This window comes from Pan paniscus, chromosome 19, assembly GCF_029289425.2.
Source record: "Pan paniscus chromosome 19, NHGRI_mPanPan1-v2.0_pri, whole genome shotgun sequence".
NCBI lineage: Eukaryota > Metazoa > Chordata > Mammalia > Primates > Hominidae > Pan > Pan paniscus.
This window is the reverse complement of record NC_073268.2, coordinates 80133808-80161685: the sequence shown is the minus strand read 5'-3', so window position 1 is coordinate 80161685 and position 27878 is coordinate 80133808. Positions and strand designations below refer to the sequence as shown.

The 27878-nt window shown below is 54.0% G+C and overlaps 1 protein-coding gene across 1 annotated transcript in view; it reads left to right on the top strand.

Annotated features, from left to right (window-relative positions):
* The first annotated feature begins 5768 nt into the window (after positions 1-5768).
* The window catches only part of SCN4A (sodium voltage-gated channel alpha subunit 4), a 36326-nt gene continuing 14216 nt past the window's right edge, over positions 5769-27878 (top strand). The window contains exons 1-14 of the mRNA XM_055102143.2: positions 5769-6369; positions 6468-6586; positions 6713-6802; positions 7088-7216; positions 7685-7776; positions 10603-10935; positions 12414-12477; positions 12716-12857; positions 14282-14491; positions 15134-15287; positions 17535-17773; positions 19527-19700; positions 21433-21789; positions 27048-27524. Coding sequence (XP_054958118.2) covers positions 6097-6369; positions 6468-6586; positions 6713-6802; positions 7088-7216; positions 7685-7776; positions 10603-10935; positions 12414-12477; positions 12716-12857; positions 14282-14491; positions 15134-15287; positions 17535-17773; positions 19527-19700; positions 21433-21789; positions 27048-27524 — 2853 coding nt within the window. The 5' untranslated portion in view covers positions 5769-6096. The remainder of the gene's footprint in view (positions 6370-6467; positions 6587-6712; positions 6803-7087; positions 7217-7684; positions 7777-10602; positions 10936-12413; positions 12478-12715; positions 12858-14281; positions 14492-15133; positions 15288-17534; positions 17774-19526; positions 19701-21432; positions 21790-27047; positions 27525-27878) is intronic.

The window sequence follows — 27878 nt, the reverse complement described above, 5'->3', positions numbered from 1 at the left end:
GCTTCCAGCCCACAAACAGAATGAATAAATGGGTGGATGAATGAATGAATCAACAAAACATATCAGAATCCATTGTGTCCCTGGAAAGGTCTGTATCCAAGGCCCCATTCACTCATTCATTCAACAGACACTTATTAAGTGCCTACTGTGTGCACAGTGTTGGGACTGGCCAGGGCAACCAAGACAGATACAGTCGCTGCTCTCCTGGCATTTCAGCCTAGTGAGGGTGAAAGAAAAATACACAAGGCAAATAAGCGAGTGATTACAAATTATGATATATGATGTCAAGGAAAATACAGGGGCCTGTGACGGGGAGTAAAGGAGAAGGAAGGCCCCTTGGAAGAGGGGTCGTTTGAGCTTAGCACAGAGGGATGAGAAGGAAAAACCACGTGAAAGGGGAGAGGAAAGAGGGACCTGGGGGGAACAGGAGCTGGGTGGAGGCCAAGAGCAGGAGCCAGCGCAGTGGTCAAGGAGCTGGAAGGAGGCCAGTGGGACTGGAGTAGAGAGACGAGGGAGCAGATCAGGAGACAAAGGTGAAAGGTTCGATCACCAGGCCAGAGAGGCCACTATGGTAAGGTTAGGTTTACTCTACATGCAACAAGAAATTACTGGAGAATTTTATTTTATTATATTTTATTTTGTTTTTGGTTTTTTTTTTTTTTGAGACAGAGTCTCACTCTGTCACCCAGGCTGGAATGCCGTGGTGTGATCTTGGCTCACTGCAACCTCCACCTCCCAAATTCAAGTGATTCTCCTGCCTTAGCCTCCTGAGTAGCTGGGATTACAGGTGCCGCCACCACGCCCGGCTAATTTTTGTATTTTTAGTAGACACGGGGTTTCACTATGTTGGTCAGGTAGGTCTTGAACTCCTGACCTCAGGTGATCCACCTGCCTCAGCCTCCCAAAGTGCTGGGATTACAGGCATGAGCCACCACGCCCAGCCTGGAGAATTTTAAAAGGAGAAACAGCATGACTAGTTTTTGTTTTTAAAAGATCAATAGCTATTTTAGGGGACTGATTCGGAGGGTGTGTGTGCAAAAGCAGATAGCAGGAAACAGGCTATTGTAAGAGACTATTGTGGTATGGACCCAGGGAGATGGAAAAATGTCAAATATAGGAGTATGTTGGAGATGATATTAATAGAACTTTGGACAGGCTGGGTGTGGAAGGTGAAGAAAAAGGAGAATTCAGGGAGACACCTTAATTTTTTATTTGAGCAGCCAATAGCAGTGATGCCATTTCCTGGGTTGAAGGGTGGAACAGTGGAAAATGCAAACGTCTGATTGCAGTAGGGAGGGTGTGAGCCATCCCGGTGGAGCCGTCTGGGGGCAGTTGAATATACCAGCCTGGACTTCAAGGGAAACGTTTATCACATTCCCATGACATTACTATTATTTTATTCATGAACTTATTATTTTATAATTAATTTATTATTTTATTGTATTTATTGATTTTTAGAGACACGGTCTTGCTCTATCGCCGAGGCTGTAGTGCAGTAGTGCAATCACAGCTCACTGCAGACTCCACTTCCGTGGGTTCAAGTGATCCTCCTGCCTCAGCCTCCCGAATAGCTGGGACTATAGGCACACACCACCGCACCCAGCTAATTATTTTGTTTTTTGTGGAGACAGGGTCTCACTATGTTGCCCAGACTGGTCTCCAATTCCTAGGCTCAAATGATCCTCCCACTTTGGGCTTCCAAAGCACTGGGATTACAGGCGTGAGCCACCGTGCCTGGCCCCATGACATTATTTATTGTCATAGGAATGATGCCACCCTGAACCAGCTCGAACCCTGAAAAACATTAGAGATTGGGGACAGAAATCAGGACAAGCAGAGGAAAGTGATACGGAGCAGCCAGGGATGCGGAAGGGAAACAGCAAGCAGCTTCCATGGAGGCTGTGAGAATCAGGTGCTTCCAGAAAGGGGCTGTGGCCAACTGGGCTGCATGCTTCTGAGAGGCTCTGGGAGCTGAGGACAGAAGCGTGTTCACTGGACTTGGCAGCAGGAAGGGTGTTAGTGACTTGACAAAAGTAGTTTCAGTTGAGGGGGAAAGGGAAGCCAGGTTGGAATGGATTGGAGAGAGAATGAAAGGTAAGGAAGTCAACACAGCGGTGTAGATACTTTCCAAGAAGTTTTACTGTGAAGAGGTAAGAAAAATAGGGCAATAGATGCAGGGAGGTGTGGGGCCAGGAGAATAGTTTTGTCACCACTGCCATTGTTTTTAAAGTGGGGGACACTAGAGTCTGTTCACAGATGGGGAGAGGTGGATGGGCAGTAGAGAGAGGGCACCTGGAGAGGTCTTTGAGAAGCAAGAGGGGCTGGGGTCCTGAGCCCCAGGAAAGCCTGACCCGTGCTTCTTATTATTATTCTAACAGGATAGAGGAAGACGGGGTGGGATGGGGAGATGGTTCTGTGGATTTGACAGTGTGTGTGTGGTGGTTCTTCCTTCCTCAGGGAAGACCATCAGCTGGGAGGCTCATGGGGAGGAGCGCGGAGGTCTGAGGAAAGAGGAGAAGGCATGAAATAGTTGTTTTCAAAAAGTGGAAAAGTGAGCCTACCAGAAAAATCCACACTACAGGGCTGGCAGGATTGAGGACAAACCCAGAGTATGTGACCATGAATTTAAGGTGAGCTCAGCCTAGTCATACCATTTCCCCAGCCACATTTCTCCAGCTCAGGGCTGACTTTGGAAAAGCAGAGCTGGGGACATGCAGTTAGGGGTTCCCCAGGACTGTGTGATAGAAGGAGAGAGATCCCTCCTTCTGGGATCTCTCCCTGGGAGCTGTGGAGGAGGGACCAGAATGATGATCTTCTAAGTAAGCCTAGATGAGGAGGGACATGAAGTCAGAAGCAGGTGGAAAGGGAGAAAGTGCAGGGTCAAAGAACTGAAAGTGCCCAAAGATTATAGCAACCAGGCCCCTGAGCCAGGAGCTGAGAAGGTGGCAGGTGCAAAGGAAGAGTTTGAAGTGGTGATTTCAGAGGAGATATGGTTTCTGGTTATGATTTAGGTTCAGGGTATGCTTAAAGGAGAAAAGAACTAAGGTGGAGTGTCCCTGTAATTCACTCACTTATTCATTTGATAAACTTTTATTGAGCTGGTGACACAAACAAGGGGAGAGTTCCACCCAGCCAGGGTACCCAGGGAGGGCTTCCTGGAGGAGGTGGTTCTTGTGTGGGTTGAGTCTAGAAAGATGAATGGAAGCTCTCCAGGGAGACAAAGAAGATGGGTGCTCTGGGAGGAGAGCAAACCACAAGCAAAGACATGGGGGTTAGGGCAGTGGGGTGGAAAACAGCTTGGCCCATTTGTGAAAATGGAGGTAGCATGGCCAGAGGATGCGGGAAGGGTAGGCAATGAGGCAGGGATCTGATCATGGAGGGCCTTGGGAGCCCTGGGTAGGGCTTAGGACGTACTCCTAAGCAGTGGGAAGCCATTGAAGATTTAAGCAGGGGGTGAAATTTGTGACTTTACAAATATTTATGGCTGTCTAGGGGACAGCCTGGTGGGAGGTGTTTTTTTGGTTGGTTTTTGAGACAGGGTCTCACTCTGTCACCCAGGCTGGAGGACAGTGGCACCATCATGGCTCACTGCAGCCTCGAACTCCTGAGCTTAAGGGATCCTCCTGCCTCTGTAGCTGGGACTACAGGAGCATGTCACCACTCGGGGAGGTTATTTGAACAGAACAGGTGAGGGGTGGAGGGTGGAGAGGGCAGTGACACTGGAGAGGGAGCATCAGTAGGGTGTGGAACTGGCCAGATCTACCACCAAGATGCTTCGGGCAGCCACCAACCAAAGCCAGCTTCAGCAAGTGGAACCAATGAGGACATTCTTCCCCTCACATTACAAAACAGCCAGACCTCAGGGGTAATGGAGGAGTAGGAGAAGAGGAAATTAGGAGGAAGTGAACATTTTGAAGGGAGAGGTGTGTGCTGTGCAAAGAAAACAGGCTGCAGAGCAGGCCCCAGAGAAGAAGCATCTTCCAGGGGCAGGGAAGGGGCAGGTCCCAGAGCAGAGCTGGGGAGAGTGGCCGGACGCACAGGTGATGTCCTGCTCCCAAGAAGAAAGGTGGTGTGCAGTGTGGGAAGCTCAGGAGGGCCAGCGGGGAAGAAAACACTGGATCTGTCCCCTGGGGAGCTCTGGTGACTCAGGTGAGAGTCATTTCCTCGAGTGCTGGGGTTGGGAGCCAGACTATGTGTCTGTGGGCTTTTGTGGCCCTACTTGGGCTCCTGTAATGAAAAGAGTGAGCAGTATCAGGACAGGAGGATCACCACAGCAGGGACTGCAGACTGGGTGGGTGCACAGCAGCCCTGGGGTCTCTTCAAGGCCATCTGGCTGGTTGGCGCCTTCTGTGTAGTGACAAGCAGCATGTGGGGGTGTACGTGGAGTGGTTGATGGGGAGGAAGGTGGCAAGGTATATGACAGAGCTGTGAGATGCAACTGGGAAGGTCTGCACGTGGGGTGGCTCCAGGCCAGGTGTGCGTGCATGTGCCTGTGTGTGCAAGTGTGTGCACGTGCACGCCCACGCTCACGACGGGGGCCAATGAGCAGCTGAGGGCAGGGTTGGCAGGAATAAGCAGAGTCATCCCCGTGGAAACACGACTCCCTGGGTGCTGTAGGGAGCAGCTGGGGAGCCAGGCACAAGGGCGTGGCCAGCTCTGCCCAGTGGCTCTGGCCTCTCCCTGGCCACCCTCCCCACCTGTTGAGCAAGCCTGAGAAGCGCCCGTGCTGACCAGGGCGGGGGCGCTGCTGCAGGGGTCAAGGCCCACTGGGAGAGGGCCACCCTCAGGTGTGGCTTTGGGGGTCTCTAGGGGTCTGTCCAGGTCTCTGTGGTGCAGGGGTGGCTGCAGGTCTGTCCATGTGGGTCTGGCAGTGGCTGCCTGCGGCTGGTCTGCAGGGGTCTCACTGCAACTGCCTGCTGATGTGGTCATTCCCCCAGGGCCATTTGCAATAAGTGATCCCCCTTCCCTTCCACAGGGAATAGGCTCTGGAGGGCTGGGCAGAAGGGGAGAGGGGCCAGATGGGGCCCAGACCACACAATGCTCACAGGCATCAAAGGCTCCTTGCGGATGCCCCTTCCCCCAATCCAGCTTGTGCTGGGACCACCAGCCAAAAGCAGTCCCCAGGAGCTCTAGCCCTGCCCCCACCATTGGAGTTGTCCATCTCCTTGTCCCTGTGACCTTCCCTATACGTCTTCTCTTCCACGTTAGCACCTGCAGCTCTCCAGATGCAATGTTCCTCTCCCAGTTCACCCTGCCTGCCCAGTGGGCTAGGGCCCCCAGGGCTGTGGGAGGGAACTGCTAGGAGACCCCTGCCGGGCCCAGGGCCCTTTCTTCTTCCCTCTCCCAGCCCAACACCAAGTACCCCAAAGGCAGGAAAGAGGAATCCACACCCACCCCCATCTTTCTTTTCCCTTCCCTCCAGGCCAGGGATGGCAAACACAGGCAGAGGCACCACGGTCTTCCTCCTTGCGCCCCTGGCAGACATCACTAATCAATCACAGCAACCTTTTTGCACAGAGCCTGGCTGCCACCTTCATGGTCTCCACCTACATCTCCAGGTGGCCAATATCAGGATCCACGTCGGCCCTCAGGGTGAAGTCCCTGTGCCAGTCCCACTTTGATCTAACCCCCCAACCAGGCCCCTCATCCTGGCCTATCCAGAGGTCGCCCGAGCACAGCCAGCTGTGGTTCTCTCTCTGTCCCATTAGGCTGAAGCCACACAGTTTCCGGAGCTTGGGCCCAGGAGGCAGTCGAAGGCACTGGGGTGTTGGCCCCAAGTCCCAAGGCCACAAAGAATCTGGTTGGTTTGCCGTCGGTCCTGGGGGCAGCCCCTGCCACTGCTGGGGAAAGTGTGGTGGGGGGCCAGGGGTGATGCTCTGTGCCCAGCACCTGTGCAGCAGCAGCACCTTGCAGGCACATCTCCCAGTCCTGATAGAGTCTGCACGCCCACCTCCCCGGCTCGGCCACTGGGCAAGCAGGAGGTGAGGAGTGGACGGCCCGCCCAGGGAGGGGCGGCCGCCCAGCACCCCGGGGCTGCGCACTGCAGCTCCCCAGGCCACCCGCCACCCTTCTGGTCTCTGAGCCCAGGATGCGAGGATGGCCAGACCATCTCTGTGCACCCTGGTGCCTCTGGGCCCTGAGTGCTTGCGCCCCTTCACCCGGGAGTCACTGGCAGCCATAGAACAGCGGGTGGTGGAGGAGGAGGCCCGGCTGCAGCGGAACAAGCAGATGGAGATTGAGGAGCCCGAACGGAAGCCACGAAGTGACTTGGAGGCTGGCAAGAACCTACCCATGATCTACGGAGACCCCCCGCCGGAGGTCATCGGCATCCCCCTGGAGGACCTGGATCCCTACTACAGCAATAAGAAGGTCTGGGCCTGGGAAGGCTTCCTCTGTCTGTCTGCCATCCATCCATCTGTCTGCCTGTCTGTCTGTCCCTGGGTCTCACAGCCTCTCTCCCACCTTAGACCTTCATCGTACTCAACAAGGGCAAGGCCATCTTCCGCTTCTCCGCCACACCTGCTCTCTACCTGCTGAGCCCCTTCAGCGTAGTCAGGCGCGGGGCCATCAAGGTGCTCATCCATGCATATCCTGCCCAAGATGGGAGAGGCGGGAGGGGTTAGGGATGGGCGAGATGGGGTGCTCTGGCCCAGGAGACCCTCTATCACCTCCCATCCTAGCTGCTTCCTCACTTTCCTTGACCCTGCCCCACGCTGTTCAGCATGTTCATCATGATCACCATCTTGACCAACTGCGTATTCATGACCATGAGTGACCCGCCTCCCTGGTCCAAGAATGTGGAGTAAGTCTCCCTGCTCCCTGAGCTCCCCAGCCCTGGGACACAGCCCATCTCAGGTGTCTGCACCTCTGTGTGGCTCTGCTCTTGTCTTTCAGGGAGACACACTGTCATTGTGACCCCCATCCACACCTTGAGTCCCTGGGGTGGCCACGCTATCACTCGCTAGTGTCCTTAGCCACCTGAGTGGCATATTTCATTTCTGTGTCCCTCCCTTCTAGGGGTCTGTCGTTGCCACACTGACCCCTACCCAGGTGACATGCCTGCCCCGGCCGGCCCTCTCCCCCCCAGGTACACCTTCACAGGGATCTACACCTTTGAGTCCCTCATCAAGATACTGGCCCGTGGCTTCTGTGTTGACGACTTCACATTCCTCCGGGACCCCTGGAACTGGCTGGACTTCAGTGTCATCATGATGGCGTGAGCAGGGGCCCCAGGACATCCTGAGGCTGCGGTTGGTGAGGGGAGGGGGCCAGGCCTTAAAGAGGGAAGCTGCCTGGGCTGAGGGCTGCAGGGGACATCGGTCAGTTGTGCAGATAGGGAGCTGCACAATTCTAGAAGCTGCCATTCTCAGGGTCTGGCTCAGCACTCTCGTGATGGACTCCTGATAATCACATGAGGCAGCCCTGACCCACAGACCCATGGGTCCTCACCTGCTGGGTGAGCCGGGCTATCTTTGCCATCCCCACTCCCCCAGAGCTCCTGCACTGTCCTTCCCAACCCTTGGGCTCCCAGAGGAGATTTGGGGGTGTCTGCCCTGCCCCCCAGACCCTGTGGTACCCCCAATTTCTTGGGAATCCTCATCCCAGGCCTGGAGGAGCACTGATTTCTGTCCTACCACCCACCCCAGGCTCTGACAGTCCCCACCCCCCTCCACCCCCTACCCAGGTACCTGACAGAGTTTGTGGACTTGGGCAACATCTCAGCCCTGAGGACCTTCCGGGTGCTGCGGGCCCTCAAAACCATCACGGTCATCCCAGGTACTGGGGAGGTGCAGGGACCCTCTGCCTGAGCTGAGAGACCCCCGTACCATGCGCAGGCCTGGAACCTGACTCAGTGTCACAACACTCCCAGGCTGATGTTTTTGTAGAACTCACAGCAAAGCCTGGACATAGAGGGGCGCACGTAACCAGAGGGCAGATGGGGGTCCTACATGGAAGGATGGGCGTTTGAGAGGCAGCATGGCAAGTTGGTTAAGAGCACAGACTCAGCCGGGCATGGTGGCTCACGCCTATAATCCCAGCACTTTGGGAGGCCAAGGCAAGTGGATCAACTAAGGTCAGGAGTTTGAGACCAGCCTGGCCAACAAGACAAAACCCTGTCTCTACTAAAAATACAAAAATTAGCCTGGCATGGTGGTGTGCACCTGTAGTCCCATCTACTCAGGAGGCTGAGGCAGGAGAATCACTTGAACCTGGGAAACAGAGGTGGCAGTCAGCCGAGATCATGCCACTGCACTCCAGCCTAGGCAACACAGTGAGATTCCATCTCAAAAAAAAAAGAAAGAAAATAAATTAGCTGGGCCTGGTTATGCTCTCCTATAGTCCCAGCTACTTGGGAGGCTAAGGCGGGAGGATAGTTTGAGCCCAGGAGATCAAGGCTGCTATGAGCTGTAATTTTGCCACTGCACTCCAGCCTGGGAAAAAGAACAAGACTCTGTCTCAAAATAAAAAAGCACAGATTCTGGAGCCTGACTGCCTGGGTTCAATTCTCACCTCTACCACTTCCTAACTTTAACTTTGGGCAAGTGCCTCGCCCTGTCCATGTCTCAGTTTCCTTCTCTGTGGCATATGGAGACTCATAGTACCACTCCTTGGATCGTTGTAAGGATTAAATGCCTTAATATCTGTAAGGCCCTCACAGCCCCTGGCCCATGGTTTGTGATATACACAATAAAATAAATAAATAAAATAAAATAAAATAAGCAGACAGAGCAGAGCAGAGAGAGACACAAAAAGGCTCCATGAGGAAAAGTCCAAGCTCTGAGAGCTCAATTAGGAACACACCAGGCACCTGCTGAGCAATAAGGTCAGAGCAATTCCAAAGTAATGCATCAACAAGCATGAAATCAATAGAATCCGAACATTCAGACCTGCAAAAGAGCATGTGGAGAAACTGGAGATTCTCTCCCAGTAAAGGAGAGAAAGAAAAAGGATAGAGATCAGGCTCTGGGAAGAGGGGAAATTGTTAAATCCTAATATGAGAAAGTACCTGAGGCCAGGTGTGGTGGCCTACACCTGTAATCCCAGCACTTTGGGAGGCCGAGACAGGTGAATCACTTGGGGTCAGGACTTTGAGACCAGCCTGGCCAACGTGGTGAAACCCCGTCTCTACTCAAAATACAAAAATTAGCTGGGCGTGGTGGCAGGTGCCTGTAATCCCAGCTACCTGGGAGGCTGAGCAGGAGAATCACTTGAATCGAGGAGGCAGAAGTTGCAGTGAGCCGAGATCACACCACTGCACTCCAGCCTGGGTGACAGAGCGAGACTCTATCTCAAAAAAAAAAAAAAAAAAAGAAAAGAAAAGAAAGTAAGAAAGAAAGTACCTGAGCTCTCTTCTAGTCTAAAGCCCTCTGACTGCAGCCGAGGAAGGTGTGAGACCCAGGAGAGGAAGCACTTCCCAAATTCCACACTGTACGTTGGCCACTGAGCCAAGATGGCATTGCCTTTCCTCTGTGCCAGCTGCCAGCATCCTCGGGGCGCAGGAGGGCTTTTATAAGGAGGCTGCCGAGCATTTGTTTTCCATATCAGGATAAGAAAAGGAAATGAAGTCATATTAACGCAAGAGGCACTACGATTAGGCCCAAGGAAGAAGTTACGGCTCTTCCATAGGTAATGGGAATCTGCCCCTGGGATTATTTCAGCATCGTTTATGCCTTTGTCTGTCTAAAGAATATAATGATGTTTCAAGGTGAGTCTAGAGCTTCTGCTGTTCCTCGGGTGCTACTAGGCATTTTAAGGAAAAGGGTTCTGTGGTCAAATATGTTAAGGATATGTGAGATTAAAGTTTTTGTTTAATAGGCCAGGTGAGGTGGCTCATGCCTGTAATCCCAGCATTTTGGGAGGCCGAGGCAGGCTGATTACTTGAGGCCAGGAGTTCGAGACCAGCCTGTCCAACATAGCGAAACCTCATCCCTACTAAAAGTACCAAAAAAATGAGCTGGGTGTGGTGGCACACACCTGTAATCCCAGCTACTTGGGAGGCTGAGGCAGGAGAATCACTTGAACCCAGGAGGCAGAGGTTGCAGTGAGCCAAGATCACGCCACTGCATTCCAGCCTGGGTGACAGAATGAGACTCTCTCTAAATAAATACATAAATACAAATAAAGTTTTTGTTTATTTCTGCAGGACTTTTCAGAGCCTTTGATAGGATCAACTACATAATGACTCTCCAAGAGCAGAATCTAGAACGCAGCTTTTCCCAAACATTATCAACGCCCCCTTTTTAAGGGCACAGCATGGGAGATTAGCGTTCTGTTGAACACACTTTGACAGCGCTAACCTAGTGACATGTATTAAGCTCTGCTGTATGCCTTTGTTTGCTCTGTAGGTCAGGCAACAGCCCATCAGGTCTTTATAGTTCATTCTCCTAGTGGCTGAGCATCTGTGGCCATTTGAGGGCTCCAGACTGAGGATGTGAACAGAGAAGGGTGGGGTTAATTTCAGAAGGCTTCGGGGAAGTAGTGGTGCTCAGTAAGTCAAGCCTTGAAGATGGAGTAGGAAAAAGCTTGGCGGTGGGGGCCGCGGGGGCTCTGTTATCACCCTGCCCTGCCCCCTGCCAATATCCTTGCCCTCTCTGCGGTCAGGGCTGAAGACGATCGTGGGGGCCCTGATCCAGTCGGTGAAAAAGCTGTCGGATGTGATGATCCTCACTGTCTTCTGCCTGAGCGTCTTTGCGCTGGTAGGACTGCAGCTCTTCATGGGAAACCTGAGGCAGAAGTGTGTGCGCTGGCCACCGCTGTTCAACAACACCAACACCACATGGTACAGCAATGACACGTGGTACGGCAATGACACATGGTATGGCAATGAGATGTGGTACGACAATGACTCATGGTATGCCAACGACACGTGGAACAGCCATGCAAGCTGGGCCACCAACGATACCTTTGATTGGGACGCCTACATCAGTGATGAAGGTAAGAATGGGGAGGGTGACGGGCAAGGGGGATCCTGTCCCAGTCCCTAGGGTAGCCTCTGCCTCCACATTTTCTTTTTTTTTTTTTGAGACGGAGTCTCACTCTTGTCACCCAGGCTGGAGTGCAAAGGTGCCATCTCAGCTCACTACAACCTCCGCCTCCCGGCTTCAAGCGATTCTCCTGCCTCAGCCTCCCGAGTAGCTAGGATTACAGGCATGTGCCACCAGGCCCAATTAATTTTTGTATTTTTAGTAAAGATAGGGTTACATCATGTTGGCCAGGCTGGTCTCGAACTCCTGACCTCATGTGATCTTCCCACCTCGGCCTCCTAAAGTGCTGGGATTACAGGCGTGAGCCACCGCGCCCTGCCCTGTCTCCACTTCTTATGAGACAAATAGTATGGCGAGGACCTGAGCTTAAAGCTAGCACTTGGCAGCCTGTGTCACCTCTGACTAGTCACTTGATCTCCCCAGCCCTCCGAATCCTCACCTATAAAATCAAGATAACAATACCTTCCTCAAAGGGTTACTGCAGCAACAAATGGCAAACTGTTTTAAAAACCCTAAAGTGCCAGGCACGGTGGCTCACGCCTGTAATCCCAGCACTTTGGGAGGGCAAGGCAGGCAGATCACCTGAGGTCAGGAGTTCCAGACCAGCCTGACCAACATGGTGAAACCCCGTCTCTACCAAAAATACAAAAATTAGCCAGGCGTGGTGACGCATGCCTGTAATCCCAGCTACTCCAGAGGCTGAGGCAGGAGAATCGCTTGAACCTGGCAGACAGAGGTTGCAGTGAACCGAGATCATGCCATTGCACTCCAGCCTGGGCAACAAGAGTGAAACTCAGTCTAAAAAAAAAAAAAAATCCTAAAGCTCTCACTATGCAAAGCAAGAGTCTATAGTTCCTACTCCCTAACCTGTGCACCCCCTGTCCTCCTTCATCACACCACATTTTCACATGCTCACATCCTGGCAGGGTCACCATCACCCACCCACACACCCACATCCTATTCACATATGCATCTTCACAGGCACACATGCCAGAAACACACACATTCTCACACAGCCACTGTTAGTCTACATAGCGCCTTCTTGCAAATTAGGAAAAGGTAACCCTTCTCACCCTGGCACCTGGATTCCAGCCCCCACTCACCCTTCACTCAGGGGCCCTACACAGGTACACAATAGCCCCATGCACACACGTACACGTTCCGTCTCTGTGCCGCTGCTGCGTCATGACTTTTCGTCCACACTGGGCACTGGGCTGACAGGGCTCAAGCTGAGCTCCCTGCCGAGTCCCTACCCAGAGACCTTGGAACTTGGAGCTGTCCTTAAAGGACAGGGAAGAGGCAGCCAGGGAACATCCATTTGGTTTATGTGGTACGCGCAGACCTGTCCACAGGTGTGCAATGGGCGCAGGTGCTCACACTGTGTCCATGTGGGTGACTTGCCTCCTTTGTGGCCTCTGACTCCCAAAGGGAACTTCTACTTCCTGGAGGGCTCCAACGATGCCCTGCTCTGCGGGAACAGCAGTGATGCTGGGTGAGTGATGCTAAGGGATGCAGAAAAGGCGCCCCAGGGGTCTTGGAAGGTGGGAGCTGATTAGAGATGAGGACCTGGGGGGGGATGGGAGTGCAGGGAAACCTGTGGGCATGGATGGAATACTTTTCTGTTTGGGGGACACAGGCAGAACTGACGGAATTTTTCCCTTGGGGTCCCTATCTGCCCCCAGCTGGAGTGCTCCTCCCACCCTAAACCCAGCCCCCTGTCCTATTCCTAGGCACTGCCCTGAGGGTTATGAGTGCATCAAGACCGGGCGGAACCCCAACTATGGCTACACCAGCTACGACACCTTCAGCTGGGCCTTCTTGGCTCTCTTCCGCCTCATGACACAGGACTATTGGGAGAACCTCTTCCAGCTGGTACAGCTGCCCCCACCCTGCCCCCCCACCCTACAGCCACTCCCCCTCCATCCCTGCAGCCTCTTCAGGGCCTGATGGGGCCTACCACACGATGGCCAACCCCCCAACTGGGCCATCTCCTCATGGACTCCCGCAGTGCCCTTATAGGAGCTTGTGCTCTCTGAAACTGGACACCTGCCCCGAGCCAAGCCACCGCTTTAATTCTTTCCACACCTTTGCTTTCAGAGCCAAGGTCTGGACCTAGCACAGGCACAAGCCCAGGACCCCCTAGGCCTCATGATAGCCAGTAGGGCAGCTTAGAAATCCAATGCTGCCTGCCGGGCGCGGTGGCTCGCGCCTGAAATCCCAGCACTTTGGGAGGCAGAGGTGGGCGGATCACGAGGTCAGGAGTTCGAGACCAGCCTGGCCAACATAGTGAAACCCCATCTCTACTAAAAATACAAAAATTAGCCGGGTATGGTGGCACGCGCCTATATTCCCAGCTACTCAGGAGGCTGAGGAGGGAGAATTGCTTGAACCCGGGAGGCGGAGGTGGCAGTGAGCCGAGACCACGCCATTGCACTCCAGCCTGGGTGACAGAGTGAGACTCCGTCTGAAAAAAAAGAAAGACAGAAATTCGATGTTGCCCATACTTTATTTGCCTTCTACTGTTTGCAGGGAAGGCAGGCTGAGCCTGGAGTGACAGTGCCTTCTGATGCCATGTGATGTTTCTAACATTGATGGTGTTGATAACAATAACAAAAATAATAACAGCTACTGGCTGGGTGCAGTGGCTCATGCCTATAATCCTAGCACTATGGGAGGCCGAGGCAGGCAGATCACTTGAGGTCAGAAGTTTGAGACCAGCCTGGCCAGCATGGCGAAACCCATCTCTACAAAAAATACAAAAATTAGCCAGGTTTGGTGGCAAACACCTGTAATCCCAGCTACTCAGGAGACTGAGGAAGGAGAATCACTTCAACCTGGGAGGTGGAGGTTGCAGTGAGCCGAGATCACACCGCTGCACTCCAGCCTGGGCAACAGAGTGAGACTACGTCTAAAAATAAATAAATAAATTGATTAAATAATAATAATAGCTACTATTTGTTGAGTTCTTACTAGGTGCCAGGCACTATGGCAAAGCTAGAATTCAAGCTGACCCCAAACCCATGTTCACCAATTTTCTATCCTGGCTCTCTGATAACAGGATGCCTGGCTTCGGTCCTCCTCTGAGCCAGGAGACCAGAAACGTTTGAGTCCCAAGTAGATATTTTGAAGTTCCCCAGAACATGGCTCAGCATGCCAATGACGGCCATCAGTCCCCCAGGCTCTGTGAGGGAGGGGCTCTGCTTACCCTTCCGGGCAGTGGATGTATGGAAAGGGGCACTGGGTCAAAGGAGGTGGACGTCATGGGACCCCTCCACTCCCTCTCCCTCCACTCCCAGACCCTTCGAGCAGCTGGCAAGACCTACATGATCTTCTTCGTGGTCATCATCTTCCTGGGCTCTTTCTACCTCATCAATCTGATCCTGGCCGTGGTGGCCATGGCATATGCCGAGCAGAACGAGGCCACCCTGGCCGAGGATAAGGAGAAAGAGGAGGAGTTTCAGCAGATGCTTGAGAAGTTCAAAAAGCACCAGGAGGAGCTGGAGAAGGTCTGGACTCAGGAAAAGGAGATAGAGGACCCAGGGTTCTACCTGCCCTCAGCCGGGGCTGCCACTGGCTTCTCCCTGGGGGGCTGAGGGTGAGGGAGGGTACAGGGGTAGGGGTTTTGAGGCAGAAGGAGCAGAAGACCCTGGGCTGGGAGCTTTGCTGGTGGCAGGGGGATGGAGGGATCCAAGCAGTAGAAAAAGCATTTCTCTGCTCTGTGCCTCAGTTTCCCTGTCTATAACAAGGAATCTGGAGTAGCTAAACCTGAAGTATTCTTCCAGCTCAAATATTTCTGATTTTATTATGCTTTCTGGGTAGTGGATAGGTCCATACTGAGGGAAGGGCAGGTCCTGATGAGGCCGCAGGGAGTGGCTGACCAGTTTCTCATTCTGTCAACAAGTGGAGGGTTAGTCAGGGCATCAGAGTCAAGGGTCTTCAGGGCAGAGGGTCTTTAGTCACTTTGGTCCCTACCCTGTCACCCCCACCACCATGGAGGTTGGTCCCTCCCCCACCTGCACTAAGTTTGACACAGGCTAGGAAGAGGGGCCGCCACCCTGAAGGACTCTGGAAGAAGCTCTGAGAGTCAATTAGTCCATCCCTCTGGCTCAGAGCTGGACTTCCTGCTAGTCACTCTTGCTGGTCTACAGGCCAAGGCCGCCCAAGCTCTGGAAGGTGGGGAGGCAGATGGGGACCCAGCCCATGGCAAAGACTGCAATGGCAGCCTGGACACATCGCAAGGGGAGAAGGGAGCCCCGAGGCAGAGCGGCAGCGGAGACAGCGGCATCTCCGATGCCATGGAAGGTGAGTGCCTTGTGCCCCCATGCCCACTTAGGTAGGGGTGGATCCTGGCTGGACTGGATTCAGGAGGATAGGGATGCCATGGAAGGTGAGTGCCCGGTGCCCCCTCTACCCATTCAGGCCCCTGAGGTCAGGGTGGGGCCTGGCTGGACCAGCTTCAGGACAGTAACTTAATATTGGCATAGAAGAAATGGCTATATTTATACTATATTTATCACAGCCATTTCTGGCTGTCATAAATATAGTCCTGTCTTAACCTGGCCCAGTTCTAGCTGCAAGGCCAGGCTGCTATGGGAACTGGGGGCTTCCGGGAGGGCCTTGGGGGCTGCCCAATGGGAAGCACAGGCTAATAATACTAACCAGAAGGCCCAATGTTCCGGAAACTGGACATCCTGCTCCTCAAGTGTTCTCTGGGTAAAAGTTAAAGGCCAAAAGTCAAATTCTGCCCAAACAGAGTGACAGACTCCCCAGTCCCTGTGCCACATGCTGAATCTCAGAAGAATAAGGATGTCATGATGAGAGAGGGTGAATAGACACGACACGACAGATGGGTGGACAGATGGATGGACGGACGGACGGATGGATGGATGGATGGATGGATGGATGAGAGGGAGGGAAGTGGGGAGGCAGGAGGGAAGGAGGAAGCACAGGAAAAAGGGACAATAGAGAAAAGGAATTCTGACACACAGAGATCTGGTTCCCTCCCCAGGTCGGCTTGCCTTGTGCCAGGGAGTTGGGGGCCCTGCAGGACTTTGCAGATCTCTAGAGGTCACCATGTCACCTGACCTTGTATGACAGGTATCCAGGTGCCCATATGCCCTGCCAGAGGGTACCCAGGGAATGCTGGGGGAGGAGGCCTCTCCACCCTGCTGTTCCTGGGACCACTGTGAGAAGTTTTGGGCCTCAGACACTGTTTGGGCACCTGCAGAAGCACAGGGTAGGGGTGGAGGTGCAGACTGGGGAGGCTTTGAGTGACACTCAGTGTGCTAATTACTGGGTGTGGGAGGGAGGTTCAGCCACCCTCCCCGGCATGAATCCAGGGTCTCCATGGGGCTGCCACCCACTCCAGTCCCTTTTCTTTGTCTTTGAAATGGGAGGCACTGATTGTATTTACCGGGAGGCACTGATTGTATTTATCTGCTGTGATGAGTAAGTGAGATCATGCCTGGGCCAAGGACACTCCGCATGTGTCCCCACCGTGCCCCATATTTCCACACAGCCAAACAGCCCACCAAGGCCAGGAGGAGGAGGAACAGCTTTGTCCCACGGTCCTTACAAAGCACTCGTGGCTTTGGGGTGGCAAGAACAGGGGATGTTTCTTGAAGGCCACTGTGGTGGGAAAGGATGGACCGTCTGGGGACACTTTGGAGGGGCCGGTATTACCGACAGTGCATCCCCGAGGGATCTGTCAGTGCAGAGTGGCACTAGCCAACAGCTCATGGGGCTGGAACCCAAGCCCCTACAGTGGCCTCCCGCCTCTCCCTGGGAACTCGGACCCAGACAGATTAGGGCATCTCACAGGCCAGGCTCGCAGCCCTGAGCCTCTGGCAGGGGGTGGGCGTCCTGTCCAGCTCCCTGAGGGGTGGGGCTTTGTGGGGTGAGTCAAGAGGGCGGGGCTTGAGGCAGGGCATTGAAAGGCGGGGCTTGGGGAAAAGTTTGCTGAGGAGGTGGGCCTGTGAGTTACTGCACTAAGGGGCGGAGCTTCGGGAGGAGGCGGGGCTTCCTCAGGAGTTGGGAATGTGGGCGGGGTTTAGAGGGGCCGGACATGAGGATGCGCTCTGTGAGGCGGAGAGCTTGGAGCCGGGGGTGGGGCTTTGAGGAGGTGGGGCTTTGAGGGGCGGGGCTGTGGGCGGGGTTTAGAGAGGTGTGTCCGGAGGGTGATGCAGTGAGTGGTGGTGGAGCTTGAGGTAGGGGGCGGGGCGCTGAGGACGCGGGGGTTCCAGGGGTGGGGCTGTAGGCGGGGGTTAGAGGGCGGGATCTGGAGGGTGCTCACTGAGGCGGTGGAGCTTGGAGCCGGCCGCGCTCAGAGCGCGGGGCTTTGGGGTGAAGCCATGTGGGGCGGAGGTTACAGGGGAGGTGACAGCAAGGGTGACGCAAGAGGCGGTGGAACTTGGAATAGGCCTTGCTAGAGGGTTGAGATGTGGAGTGCTAAGGGGCGGGGCTTGGAAGGTGGAACCAAAGCTCTAGGTGGAGCCGGGGGCACGTGAGGGGATAATCCTCACTAGATACCTGCTACCACCCCTCTCCCAGAACTGGAAGAGGCCCACCAGAAGTGCCCACCATGGTGGTACAAGTGCGCCCACAAAGTGCTCATATGGAACTGCTGCGCCCCGTGGCTGAAGTTCAAGAACATCATCCACCTGATCGTCATGGACCCGTTCGTGGACCTGGGCATCACCATCTGCATCGTGCTCAACACCCTCTTCATGGCCATGGAACATTACCCCATGACGGAGCACTTTGACAACGTGCTCACTGTGGGCAACCTGGTAGGGAGGGGCGGGGAAGGGGATCATTCATGGGCAGGATGGGAAGGAGTGGGGCCCAGTGGAGCTGTCTGGCTGTATGTAAATATAGGGCACGGTGGGGGACACATGCGGAGAGCTGAGGTTATTTTCCTAGCATATGGGAGGCATGAGTTGATGTGGGGGGGTACTTGGGGTGATCTGTGGCACACAGAACTAGGGTTTCAGGACATTTGGGGGCAGGGAGATGGGGGTGAGGCGCTGGGCTTCTTAAGGTCCAGATTCTTGGGGATCTGGGATCCAGACCATGCCCTGGAAGCAGGGGTAAGGAAATGGGGGTGTGGAGATAGGGGTGAAGGGGCTAGCTGACAAGTCTGTCCACTTCCAGAAGTTGTCATGGGCCTGAAAGGAGCCAAGGGATCTGGCAGTGGGACCTATAGCCCTGGCTACCCAGGACCAGTGGGCTGCAGGGGTTACTCCTCCAGCCCTCACCTATTTCTCCAGCGTGGCCAGGCTTCTCCTCTCTCCAGCCCTTTCCTGCTCCACTATTGTTGACACCACTGATCCGCCCGCTTATCCAGGCCCATTAGGAGCATTATCACCTCATTGCCAGCCCCAGAGGAGCCTGACAAAGGGAAAAGCCGCCTCCTCCTCCAGCCCTGCCCCACCCTTCCCAATTCCCTTTGCAATTTTTCCAGGACGGCAAATGGGCGAGATGCTCCCCAACCCTGAAGGTTAGGGGAAGCCAGGGAGAGTAAGATTTGGGGTCTGGGAGAGAACCGGGGCTGGGTGGGTGGCACGAGAATCAAACCCTGGGCTCCCCAGCCTTCAAGGCAGGCACGTCTGTCCTATAGAGGTGCCGAGGCAGCCATGGCCAGGCTGGGCTGGAGGGGTAAGGGCGTGCTCTGGACTCGTGGCACAGCTGCTGGAATGTGCGTGATGGACCGGGCCTGCCCGCTTGCCCACCCCCTGCCCACACTATGCTGCTGTCTTGGCACCTGCTGTGGCCAGGGACAGCCTCTGGGAGGGGCTCAGCATGTTCCCGGGCAGGCTGTGGACCCAGGGCAGCTGGTGCCTGGCAGGAGGGGGGCCGTGCCCAGGGAGCTTTCAGGGACTATGCAATCCTCAGACCCCATGTCCAGGGTTGGCAGGGGCAGCTGTGGTCTTCTTCTCACTGATTTTGCTCCTTTTGGTCCCTGCCCTAGACCTGTGAGTCTGCCAAGATTTGCAAGATCCTGAGAGTGGTCCCTGTGGAGAGGCTGTAGGCATAGAGGCAGGAGGCTGAACTGAGCACCTGAGAACTGGGCTTGAGATGTGGCTCGTTCCCATGTGGGTGCTGTGATACCAGCTAGCTGCCCAGCTAGCTGAGCCTCAACTGCTCATGTGTGGAATGCATGTGAGAATCCCTCCCAACATTGTAGAGATCAGGATACCAGTGAAGTCACAAAGTGAACCACAGAGCACCCTGCAAATATTGAATATTATGACAGGGTTGGGGCTCCAAGCAGTAAAGTGCCTTGCCCACTGTCACGAGGCCAGAAATGAATGGGAACGGGTCTCAGAGTTGTACCCACCTAGGCCCCTTTGGCTTGGCCTTTGCCTCCATCACTCACTTATACACACACGGGCCATGCGTGCCACTCCTGCTCCTCTCAGGGCTCTGGACCCCTTCCCCTCAGCCCCCGCAGCCTCTGCCAGGAGGTGGGAGTTGGATGGGAGACTCCCAGGGCCCTGGGCTCCCCGAGGCTCTGTGACAGGGCCTCACCCCACCCCCTAGGTCTTCACAGGCATCTTCACAGCAGAGATGGTTCTGAAGCTGATCGCCATGGACCCCTACGAGTATTTCCAGCAGGGTTGGAATATCTTCGACAGCATTATCGTCACCCTCAGCCTGGTAGAGCTAGGCCTGGCCAATGTACAGGGACTGTCTGTGCTACGCTCCTTCCGTCTGGTACACAAAAGCCCCAGGGCCAGGGGCTGGGATGGGGGTGGGCTGAGGAGACTAAGGAGGGTGGGCACAGGGATGGGAGGAGAAAACCCAGGAAGCTAGAGGGCTGAAAATGAGGCCTCCTCTGCCTTGTGCACACCTGTTACCTCTCAGAACCTTTCTTACCTGTAAAACAGAGAAAAGGAGAGCCCTGTCTTCTTTCATAGAGCTGCTGGGGGGACCAAAGTGACAGAGGCCAACACTGGGTTTGATTCCTTAATGACCTTGAGCAGCAGTGGAGCAGGAACTCCAGCCCCGTACTGCAGACCTGAAAGCAGAGGCTCTGGAAGTTCATTAGGAGTAGGATTGGGACCTCTGAATTTCTGTCTTTTCACCACCCCATAAGGAGCACTATTATTCTTTTTAAAACTTTATCAGCTGGAAGCGGTGGCTCACGCCCGTAATTCCAACACTTTGGGAGGCCAAGGCGCGTGGATCACCTGAGGTCAGGAGTTCAAGACCAGCCTGGCCAACATGGTGAAACTCCATCTCTACTAAAAACACAAAAATTAGCTGGGCTTGGTGGCAAGTGCCTGTAATCCCAGCTACTTGGGAGGCTGAGGCAGGAGAATCACTTGAACCCGGAAGGCCAAGGTTGCAGTGAGCCGAGATCGCACTACTGCACTCCAGCCTGGGTAACAGATTGAGACTTTGTCTCAAAAAAAACAACAACAACAAACTTTATCAAGGGATCTTTTCATGCATGCACAAAAGTATAGAGAAAGTATAATGAACCTCCATGTACCTATCACCCAGCTTCAACAACTATCAACATTCTACAATTCCTGTTGCATCTGTCCCCCAATTTTTATTGTGAAAGCAAATCCCAACATATAATTTCACTTGTAAATACTTTAGTCTGTATTTTTTTTTAGACAGGGTTTCTCTGTCACCCAGGCTGGAGTGCAGTGGTACAATCACTGCTCACTGCAGCCTTGACCTCCCCAGACTCAGGTGATTCTCCCACCTCAGCCTCCTGCATAGCTGGGATCACCACGCCTAGCTAATAATTTTTGTAATTTTTGTAGGTCAGGGTTTCGCCATGTTGCCCAGGCTGGTCTCCAACTCCTAGGTTCAAGTGATGCACCTTCTTCGGCTTCCCAAAGTGCTGGGATTACAGGTGTGAGCCACTGCTCCCAGCCATAGTCTGTATCTTTAACAGATAATGACGTTTTTCTTTTTTCTTTTCTTTCTTTCTTTTTTTTTTTTTTTAATGGAGTTTTGTTCTGTATCCCAGGCTGGAGTGCAGTGGTGCAATCTCTGCTCACTGCAAGCTCCGCCTCCCTGGTTGAAGCAATTCTCCTTCCTCAGCCTCCTGAGTAACTGGGATTACAGGCACTTGCCACCACGCCCGACTAATTTTTTGTATTTTTAGTAGAGACAGGATTTTACCATGTTGGCCAAGCTGGTTTCCAGCTCCTGAGCTCAAGTGATCCACCCACCTTGGCTTCCCAAAGTGCTGGGATTACAGGCATGAGCCACCGTGCCTGGCCTGGACTTGTTTTCTTTTTAACACAAGAAGGGCCTGAGGTGGTAGAATGAGTGTTCCTGTTTAGCAGAAGGGCAAACTGAGGACTCAGATTGTGTGGGGGGCTGGAGATTCAAGCTACTCGACACTGTTCTTTCTCCTAAGGCTGGGGCTGCCTTGGGTGGTGGTCCCTGGGCCTCATTCACCCTTGCCCTCCCTGCTTGGCAGCTGCGGGTCTTCAAGCTGGCCAAGTCGTGGCCAACGCTGAACATGCTCATCAAGATCATTGGCAATTCAGTGGGGGCGCTGGGTAACCTGACGCTGGTGCTGGCTATCATCGTGTTCATCTTCGCCGTGGTGGGCATGCAGCTGTTTGGCAAGAGCTACAAGGAGTGCGTGTGCAAGATCGCCTTGGACTGCAACCTGCCGCGCTGGCACATGCATGATTTCTTCCACTCCTTCCTCATCGTCTTCCGCATCCTGTGCGGGGAGTGGATCGAGACCATGTGGGACTGCATGGAGGTGGCCGGCCAAGCCATGTGCCTCACCGTCTTCCTCATGGTCATGGTCATCGGCAATCTTGTGGTGAGTGAGGCTGGCTGGGTGGCCCCTGCCCTCACCCGGGAAGCGTACAAGATGTACCTGATATTTGACTGTTTTCTATCTCCCCAACACATCCTCTCCAAAATGGCAATTTTATGTGGTTTAACCCAGTAGTTCTCAAATTTTAACCTGTGTAAGAATCACTTAGGAGTTACTTAAAACATAGATCCCCGGCCCCACCTCCAGAGTGTCTGATTCAGCAGCTCTGGGCCTAGGCCTGGGGACCTGCATTTCTGACAAGCTCCGAGGTGATGCTGATCAGTGGATGCTGATGGTGGTTCTGGGACCATGCTATGAGTAGCGCTGTTGGAACCTAGTGTTTTGAGTAAAGCAACATGATAATGAGTCAGACAGACCCACATTCCAGTCCCAGCTCCTTTGCCATCATCTGTGTGACCTTGAGCTAACTGCTGCTCTCTAGTCAAGCTGGGTTCTCTAACCCTCACATAGAAGAAAAACAACAGGGAGTTCATGAGGTCACTGCAAAGATGATGCCATAGTGTGTACAAAGGCACAGTTTTGTGGGGGAACCTGGGCCTCCTGGCCTTCTCCCACCCTCTTGACCTCCTCTGCTCCAGGGCCTATGGTCCAGGCTCCGAAAAAGAGAATCAGGCTGGATGTGGTGGCTCATGCCCATAGTCCCAGCACTTTAGGAGGCCAAGGCCAGGAGTTCAAGACCAGCCTGGGCAACATAGCAAGACACTCTTATCTCTACAAAAAATGGAAAAATGAAAAAAATTAGCTAGGCATGGTGGCACACACCAAACCCAGCTATTTGGGAGGCTGAGGCAGGAAGATGGTTTGGGCCCTGGACTTCAAAGCTGTAGTGAGCTGTGATCCTGCCACTGCACTCCAGCCTGGTGGGGCAGAGCAAGACCCCATCTCTAGAAAACGAAAAAGAAACAGGTGCATATATTGGGAAAATGCAGAGATGGCATAAACTGCATCTCTTCTGCCACTTGCTGTGGTTCAGGGCTTGGCATGAGGGGCTGGTGCAGAGGAAGGGGCCAGGAGGTGAGAGCCAGGGTATAGGGCCATGGTCCAGCTGGCCAGCATTTCTGCGGCTAGGGCCTCTGGAGGTGACCCTGACTCCTCCCCTTCTTGGGGTGGCAGTGGAGGTCACTCCTGCCAGAGCCCTGCAGTGCTGTGCCCAGCTGCCCCCTGCAGTGGCTGGTGCTGCCCTGGGCAACAGGGACTGGGAAGACACCTGTCCCCATGTTCCCCAAAGGCCTATGGAATCCCTGAGCTGCAGGGACAGAGCTTCTCAGATATTGCTGATCTCTGGCTGGGGGCAGCACCAAGAGAGGGAAGGGGGTGTCACCTCAGCTGCAGAAGAAGACTATGCTGCAGCTACAGAGGAGAACCCAGGCCTCCTGTCCCTGAAAGGAGGGTCTTAGGGAGTGGGGAGAGAGAGGGAAGGTGCCCGGGCCCAACTTTGGGGCAGGATTGGGGATGGGGAGAGCAGACCCTGAGTAGGAGTTTGTTGATGTAAGTCTAAGGACTTGGGGGTGACTGAGTCTTCAGGGAGTTGCTGTTTCTATGTGTGGAAACTCAAAAACGTTTTAAATCCCCACTTTGCCACTCACTGACTGGGAAACCTCGAGCCCATTATTTAACCCTTTGGGCCTCAGTTTTCCCATCTGGAAAACGGGGATGAAAATGGGGATGACTCACTGGGTGGTTGCAAGGATTATGTGACGCATGCACTTACAAGTGCTTACCAAAGTGCCTGGCCACGTGGCTGGGAGTGCAGGTGTTGCAGGCGTGCGGCAGGGCAGTGCTGGTTTAGGTTCCCGCCACCAGGGCGATGCTCCTGTATTGGCAGTGGGGGGCCTACTGTATGTCAGTCCCTGCCAAAGGGAGTTACTGGCATTGCCCCTAATTCTCTCAGCCACCCCATGAGACAGGTAACGTTATTTCCACGCTCTCGAGGAGGAACTGCCCAGAACCACACAACTAGTGAGAAACAGAGCTGGTACTGGAACTGGGTCCATATAACTCCAGTAACGATAACATCAATGACAACAGTATCATAATAATGATAACGTCAGCATCAGCAGAAGCATGGTGACAGCTGACATTTATTTAGCATTTACCTAGCATTCTGAGTGCTTCACGTGTATTCATTTCACCTCATCCTCACGCCCACCTGTGAGGGGAGCGCTGGTTCATCTGTTTTATAGATGAGGAAACAGGGGCTCAGGGAGGTGAGTCTGTCCCGTGTGTGGGACGGGAGCCCCTGCAATCTGGCTGCAGAGTCTGGAACCAGTACAGGCCCTGCTTCTGTGTGCCTGTCACCCCTATCACACAGACATGCACACATGAACACACCACTGACATCCTTTCCCGGCCCAGCTCTGTGGCTCTCCCAGTTTGCTCAGAGGGAGTAGAACGGCCCAGGGAGGTGGCACTGTCAGCTCCTTGGGCACTGTCCCCTCCCACCACCTCCCCAGGCTTCAGAGAAGCAGGTGTCTACCAGAGGCCACCAGGGCACCCTGCCAGAGAGTGTGAGGACCCGCGTCCCCTGCACCTATGGCACTTGGTCACTTCCTGCGGGTAACTGTGAAGAAGAAGAGGAAGTGACTAGGTAACCCAAAGCACAGAACCCCCAGGGAAATTGATGTCGGCCCCCTCCCCTCCTCCCTTCCCCCATGCCTGGGGCAGCTATTTCTGTCTTGGGCAGGAGCCGTGTGCAAACCCTGCTGACCCAGAGAGCAGCTAATTCCCATCTCAGATGTGTTTCTGGCAACTGGATGCCTCCCCCCGGAGAGGGAGAAGAAAGACTAATGCGTTTTGGTGGGGGGCAAAGGCAGAAAAGCCTCCAGGGGACATGGCGGGGAGGAAGGGAGCCGTGGAAATTCCCCCAGCACATTCTCTCAAAGAGGGTTTTCAGATATTTTTTAAAGAGAGTATTTAACATGATTAGCAGAATATAATCAACAGAATGCAGTGAAGACAATGACGAGAAGACCTTGGAGGAGGCTGGTGAGAGCCAGGAGTGAGACCCGCCGAGGAGACGGCCAAGGGTGGCGGATCTGCAAGTGCAGGCTCCCCAATTCCCCATGCCCTCTCACTCCCCCAGGGCTCCGAGGAAGGACCTGGCTATGCTTCTGGCTGATGGGAGCCGGGACCCTCACCCCAGCCAGGATTCTCCTTCCTCCCACTGCCCAGGGCCAGGCAGACTGGTAGAAGGAAGGGTGACCACATTAAAGACCTTCAGGGCTGCCATTCACCTTGTAGGCTAAGTGAAAGATGCCTTCTAAAGTTATACAATGACTAGAATCCTGGTTCGAGTCCTGGCTATGCTCTGTGTCCTAGGGCGGGCCACGCCACCTCTCTAGGACTCAGTTTACTCATCTATAAAATGCTGAGCTGGCCTCAGAGTTCACCACACTCTTCCTTACACCTTGTATAACTTTCTTTCTTTCTTTTTCTTTTTTTTTTTTTCAAGGCAGGGTCTCGCACTGTCACCCAGGCTGGAGTGCAGTGGTGCAATCTGGGCTCACTGCAACCCCCGCCTCCCGGGTTCAAGTGATTCTCCTGCCTCAGCCTCCCAAGTAGCTGGGATTATAGGTGCGCCACCACGCCCAACTAATTTTTGTATTTTTAGTACATGGTTTCACCATGTTGGCCAGGCTGGAGCACCTTGTATAGCTTTCTATTATTTCAAACATAATAACAGCCAACATGCGTTGAGTGCCTACTGTGTGCTCTACTTGTATTGATGGGTTTTTTTTGTTTGTTTTTTGTTTTTTTGTTTTGTTTTGTTTTGTTTTGAGATGGAGTCTCGCTCTGTCGCCCAGGCTGGAGTGCAATGGCGTGATCTCGACTCACTGCAACCTCCACCTCCCGGGTTCAAGCGATTCTCCTGCCTCAGCCTCCCAAGTAGTTAGGACTACAGGCGCATGCCACCACGCCCAGCTAACTTTTTGTATTTTTAGTAGAGACGGGGTTTCACCATGTTAGCCAGGATGGTCTTGATCTCCTGACCTCATGATCCGCCTGCCCCAGCCTCCCAAAGTGCTGGGATTATAGGTGTGAGCCACTGCGCCCGGGCTTTTATTGATCTTTTAATCCTCACAACAATGGGAGGAACACTTGGATAATCTCCTTTTTACAGAGGAGGAAACTGAGGCACAGGGCAGTGAGGCAAATTGCCTCAGAGCACACAGCTAATAAACTGGGGTTCAGAGCCCTGCAATGTGGTTTCAAAAGCTGTGCACTCCAGTCTCTGCTGCCACCCAAACCCACAGTATTGCATGTGTTTGATCTGCTCTCTGTCTCTGCTGGTCTGTGAGCTCCCTGAGGCCATTCATGCAGTGACGGGGGCTCAGGAAATGTCTATCCACTGGAAAATAAAGTGGGTGGGGGTGCTGGGGGGGAGCAGCAGTAGCCTCCTAAGTCTCTTTCCGTAGGGATGTGGGACAAGAACCAGAATAGATGGAGTCGGAAACCCCAAGAGGAGAAAAGAGGGTAAATAGTAGGTCAGATGTCCCTTCCAGAGTAGCAGGGGCCAAGCTTCTGCACTCCAGGAGTGCGGGGTCTATAAGGTCCCACTTAACAGAGGTGGAGAAGAAGGCACAAAAGATAAAGGTTCCCAGTAAGTCCTGGAAGCTCGGCGACTTGAGCCCAGTTCTTTGTTCCGCATCCTCCAGAAGTGGAGGTAAAGGACAGTCATGGGCCAGGCACCGTGGTGACGCCTCTAATCCCAGCACTTTGGGAGGCCGAGGCAGGCAGATCACCTGAGGTCAGGAGTTTGAGACCAGCCTGGGCAACATGTTGAAAGCCCGTCTCTACAAAAAATACAAAGATTAGCTGGGCATGGTGGCACTTGAACTTGGGAGGTGGAGGTTGCCGTGAGCCGAAATCACCCCACAGCACTCCAGCCCGGAGTCTGGAGGCAACAGAGGGAGACCCCTCCATCTCAAAAAAAAAAAAAAAAAAAAAAAAAGGACAGTCATGGAGAGAGTTCCTGTCCCCCAGCAGGCCTCCCTAAACCCTGCCTCTGCCCTGGGTAGCAGAGTCCTCTCAGAAGCCCAAGCCTCAGTTTCCCCATCTGCAGAAGGGATAATAACCATCACCTCCATGAGCAGTTGTGAACACCTCTTAGGTGGCGTTCTTTTAAATGCCCAACATGTGGTAGTTTGGATCTGTAGACTGAGGACCCCTGTGCTGGCTGAAGGTGGCACCCTCTGGGTCCCGGGGACTGATGTGAGGCTCCCCCTGACCCCATGCCCCAGGTCCTGAACCTGTTCCTGGCTCTGCTGCTGAGCTCCTTCAGCGCCGACAGTCTGGCAGCCTCGGATGAGGATGGCGAGATGAACAACCTGCAGATTGCCATCGGGCGCATCAAGTTGGGCATCGGCTTTGCCAAGGCCTTCCTCCTGGGGCTGTTGCATGGCAAGATCCTGAGCCCCAAGGACATCATGCTCAGCCTCGGGGAGGCTGATGGGGCCGGGGAGGCTGGAGAGGCGGGGGAGACTGCCCCCGAGGACGAGAAGAAGGAGCCGCCCGAGGAGGACCTGAAGAAGGACAATCACATCCTGAACCACATGGGCCTGGCTGACGGCCCCCCATCCAGCCTCGAGCTGGACCACCTTAACTTCATCAACAACCCCTACCTGACCATACAGGTGCCCATCGCCTCCGAGGAGTCCGACCTGGAGATGCCCACCGAGGAGGAAACCGACACTTTCTCGGAGCCTGAGGATAGCAAGGTGAGCCGGGGCCAGGGCTCAGACAGACCCGGCTTCAAATTCTCCTGTGACCTGGAGCAAGCCCTAAGTCCTCTCTGAGCCTCAGTTTCTCCAGCTGTAAAATGGGGGTGGTGCCCTATGGCATTGTTGCAAGCATTATGTGAGACGCTGTATGTAAAGCATGCAGTCCGCGCCCTGTGAGTGGAGGCAGTCACTATCGTTATTGATGTGGTTATTATGATCAACCCTGTCTGTCCGGAAACCCTGATTCCCTCGGACCAGAACACCTGGGCCCCTCTCACCAGCAGGTGGTGCCCTTGGACATGCTGCTTTTACCTGGGCACCGCAGCTCCAGGACCAGGACCTGAGAGGCCT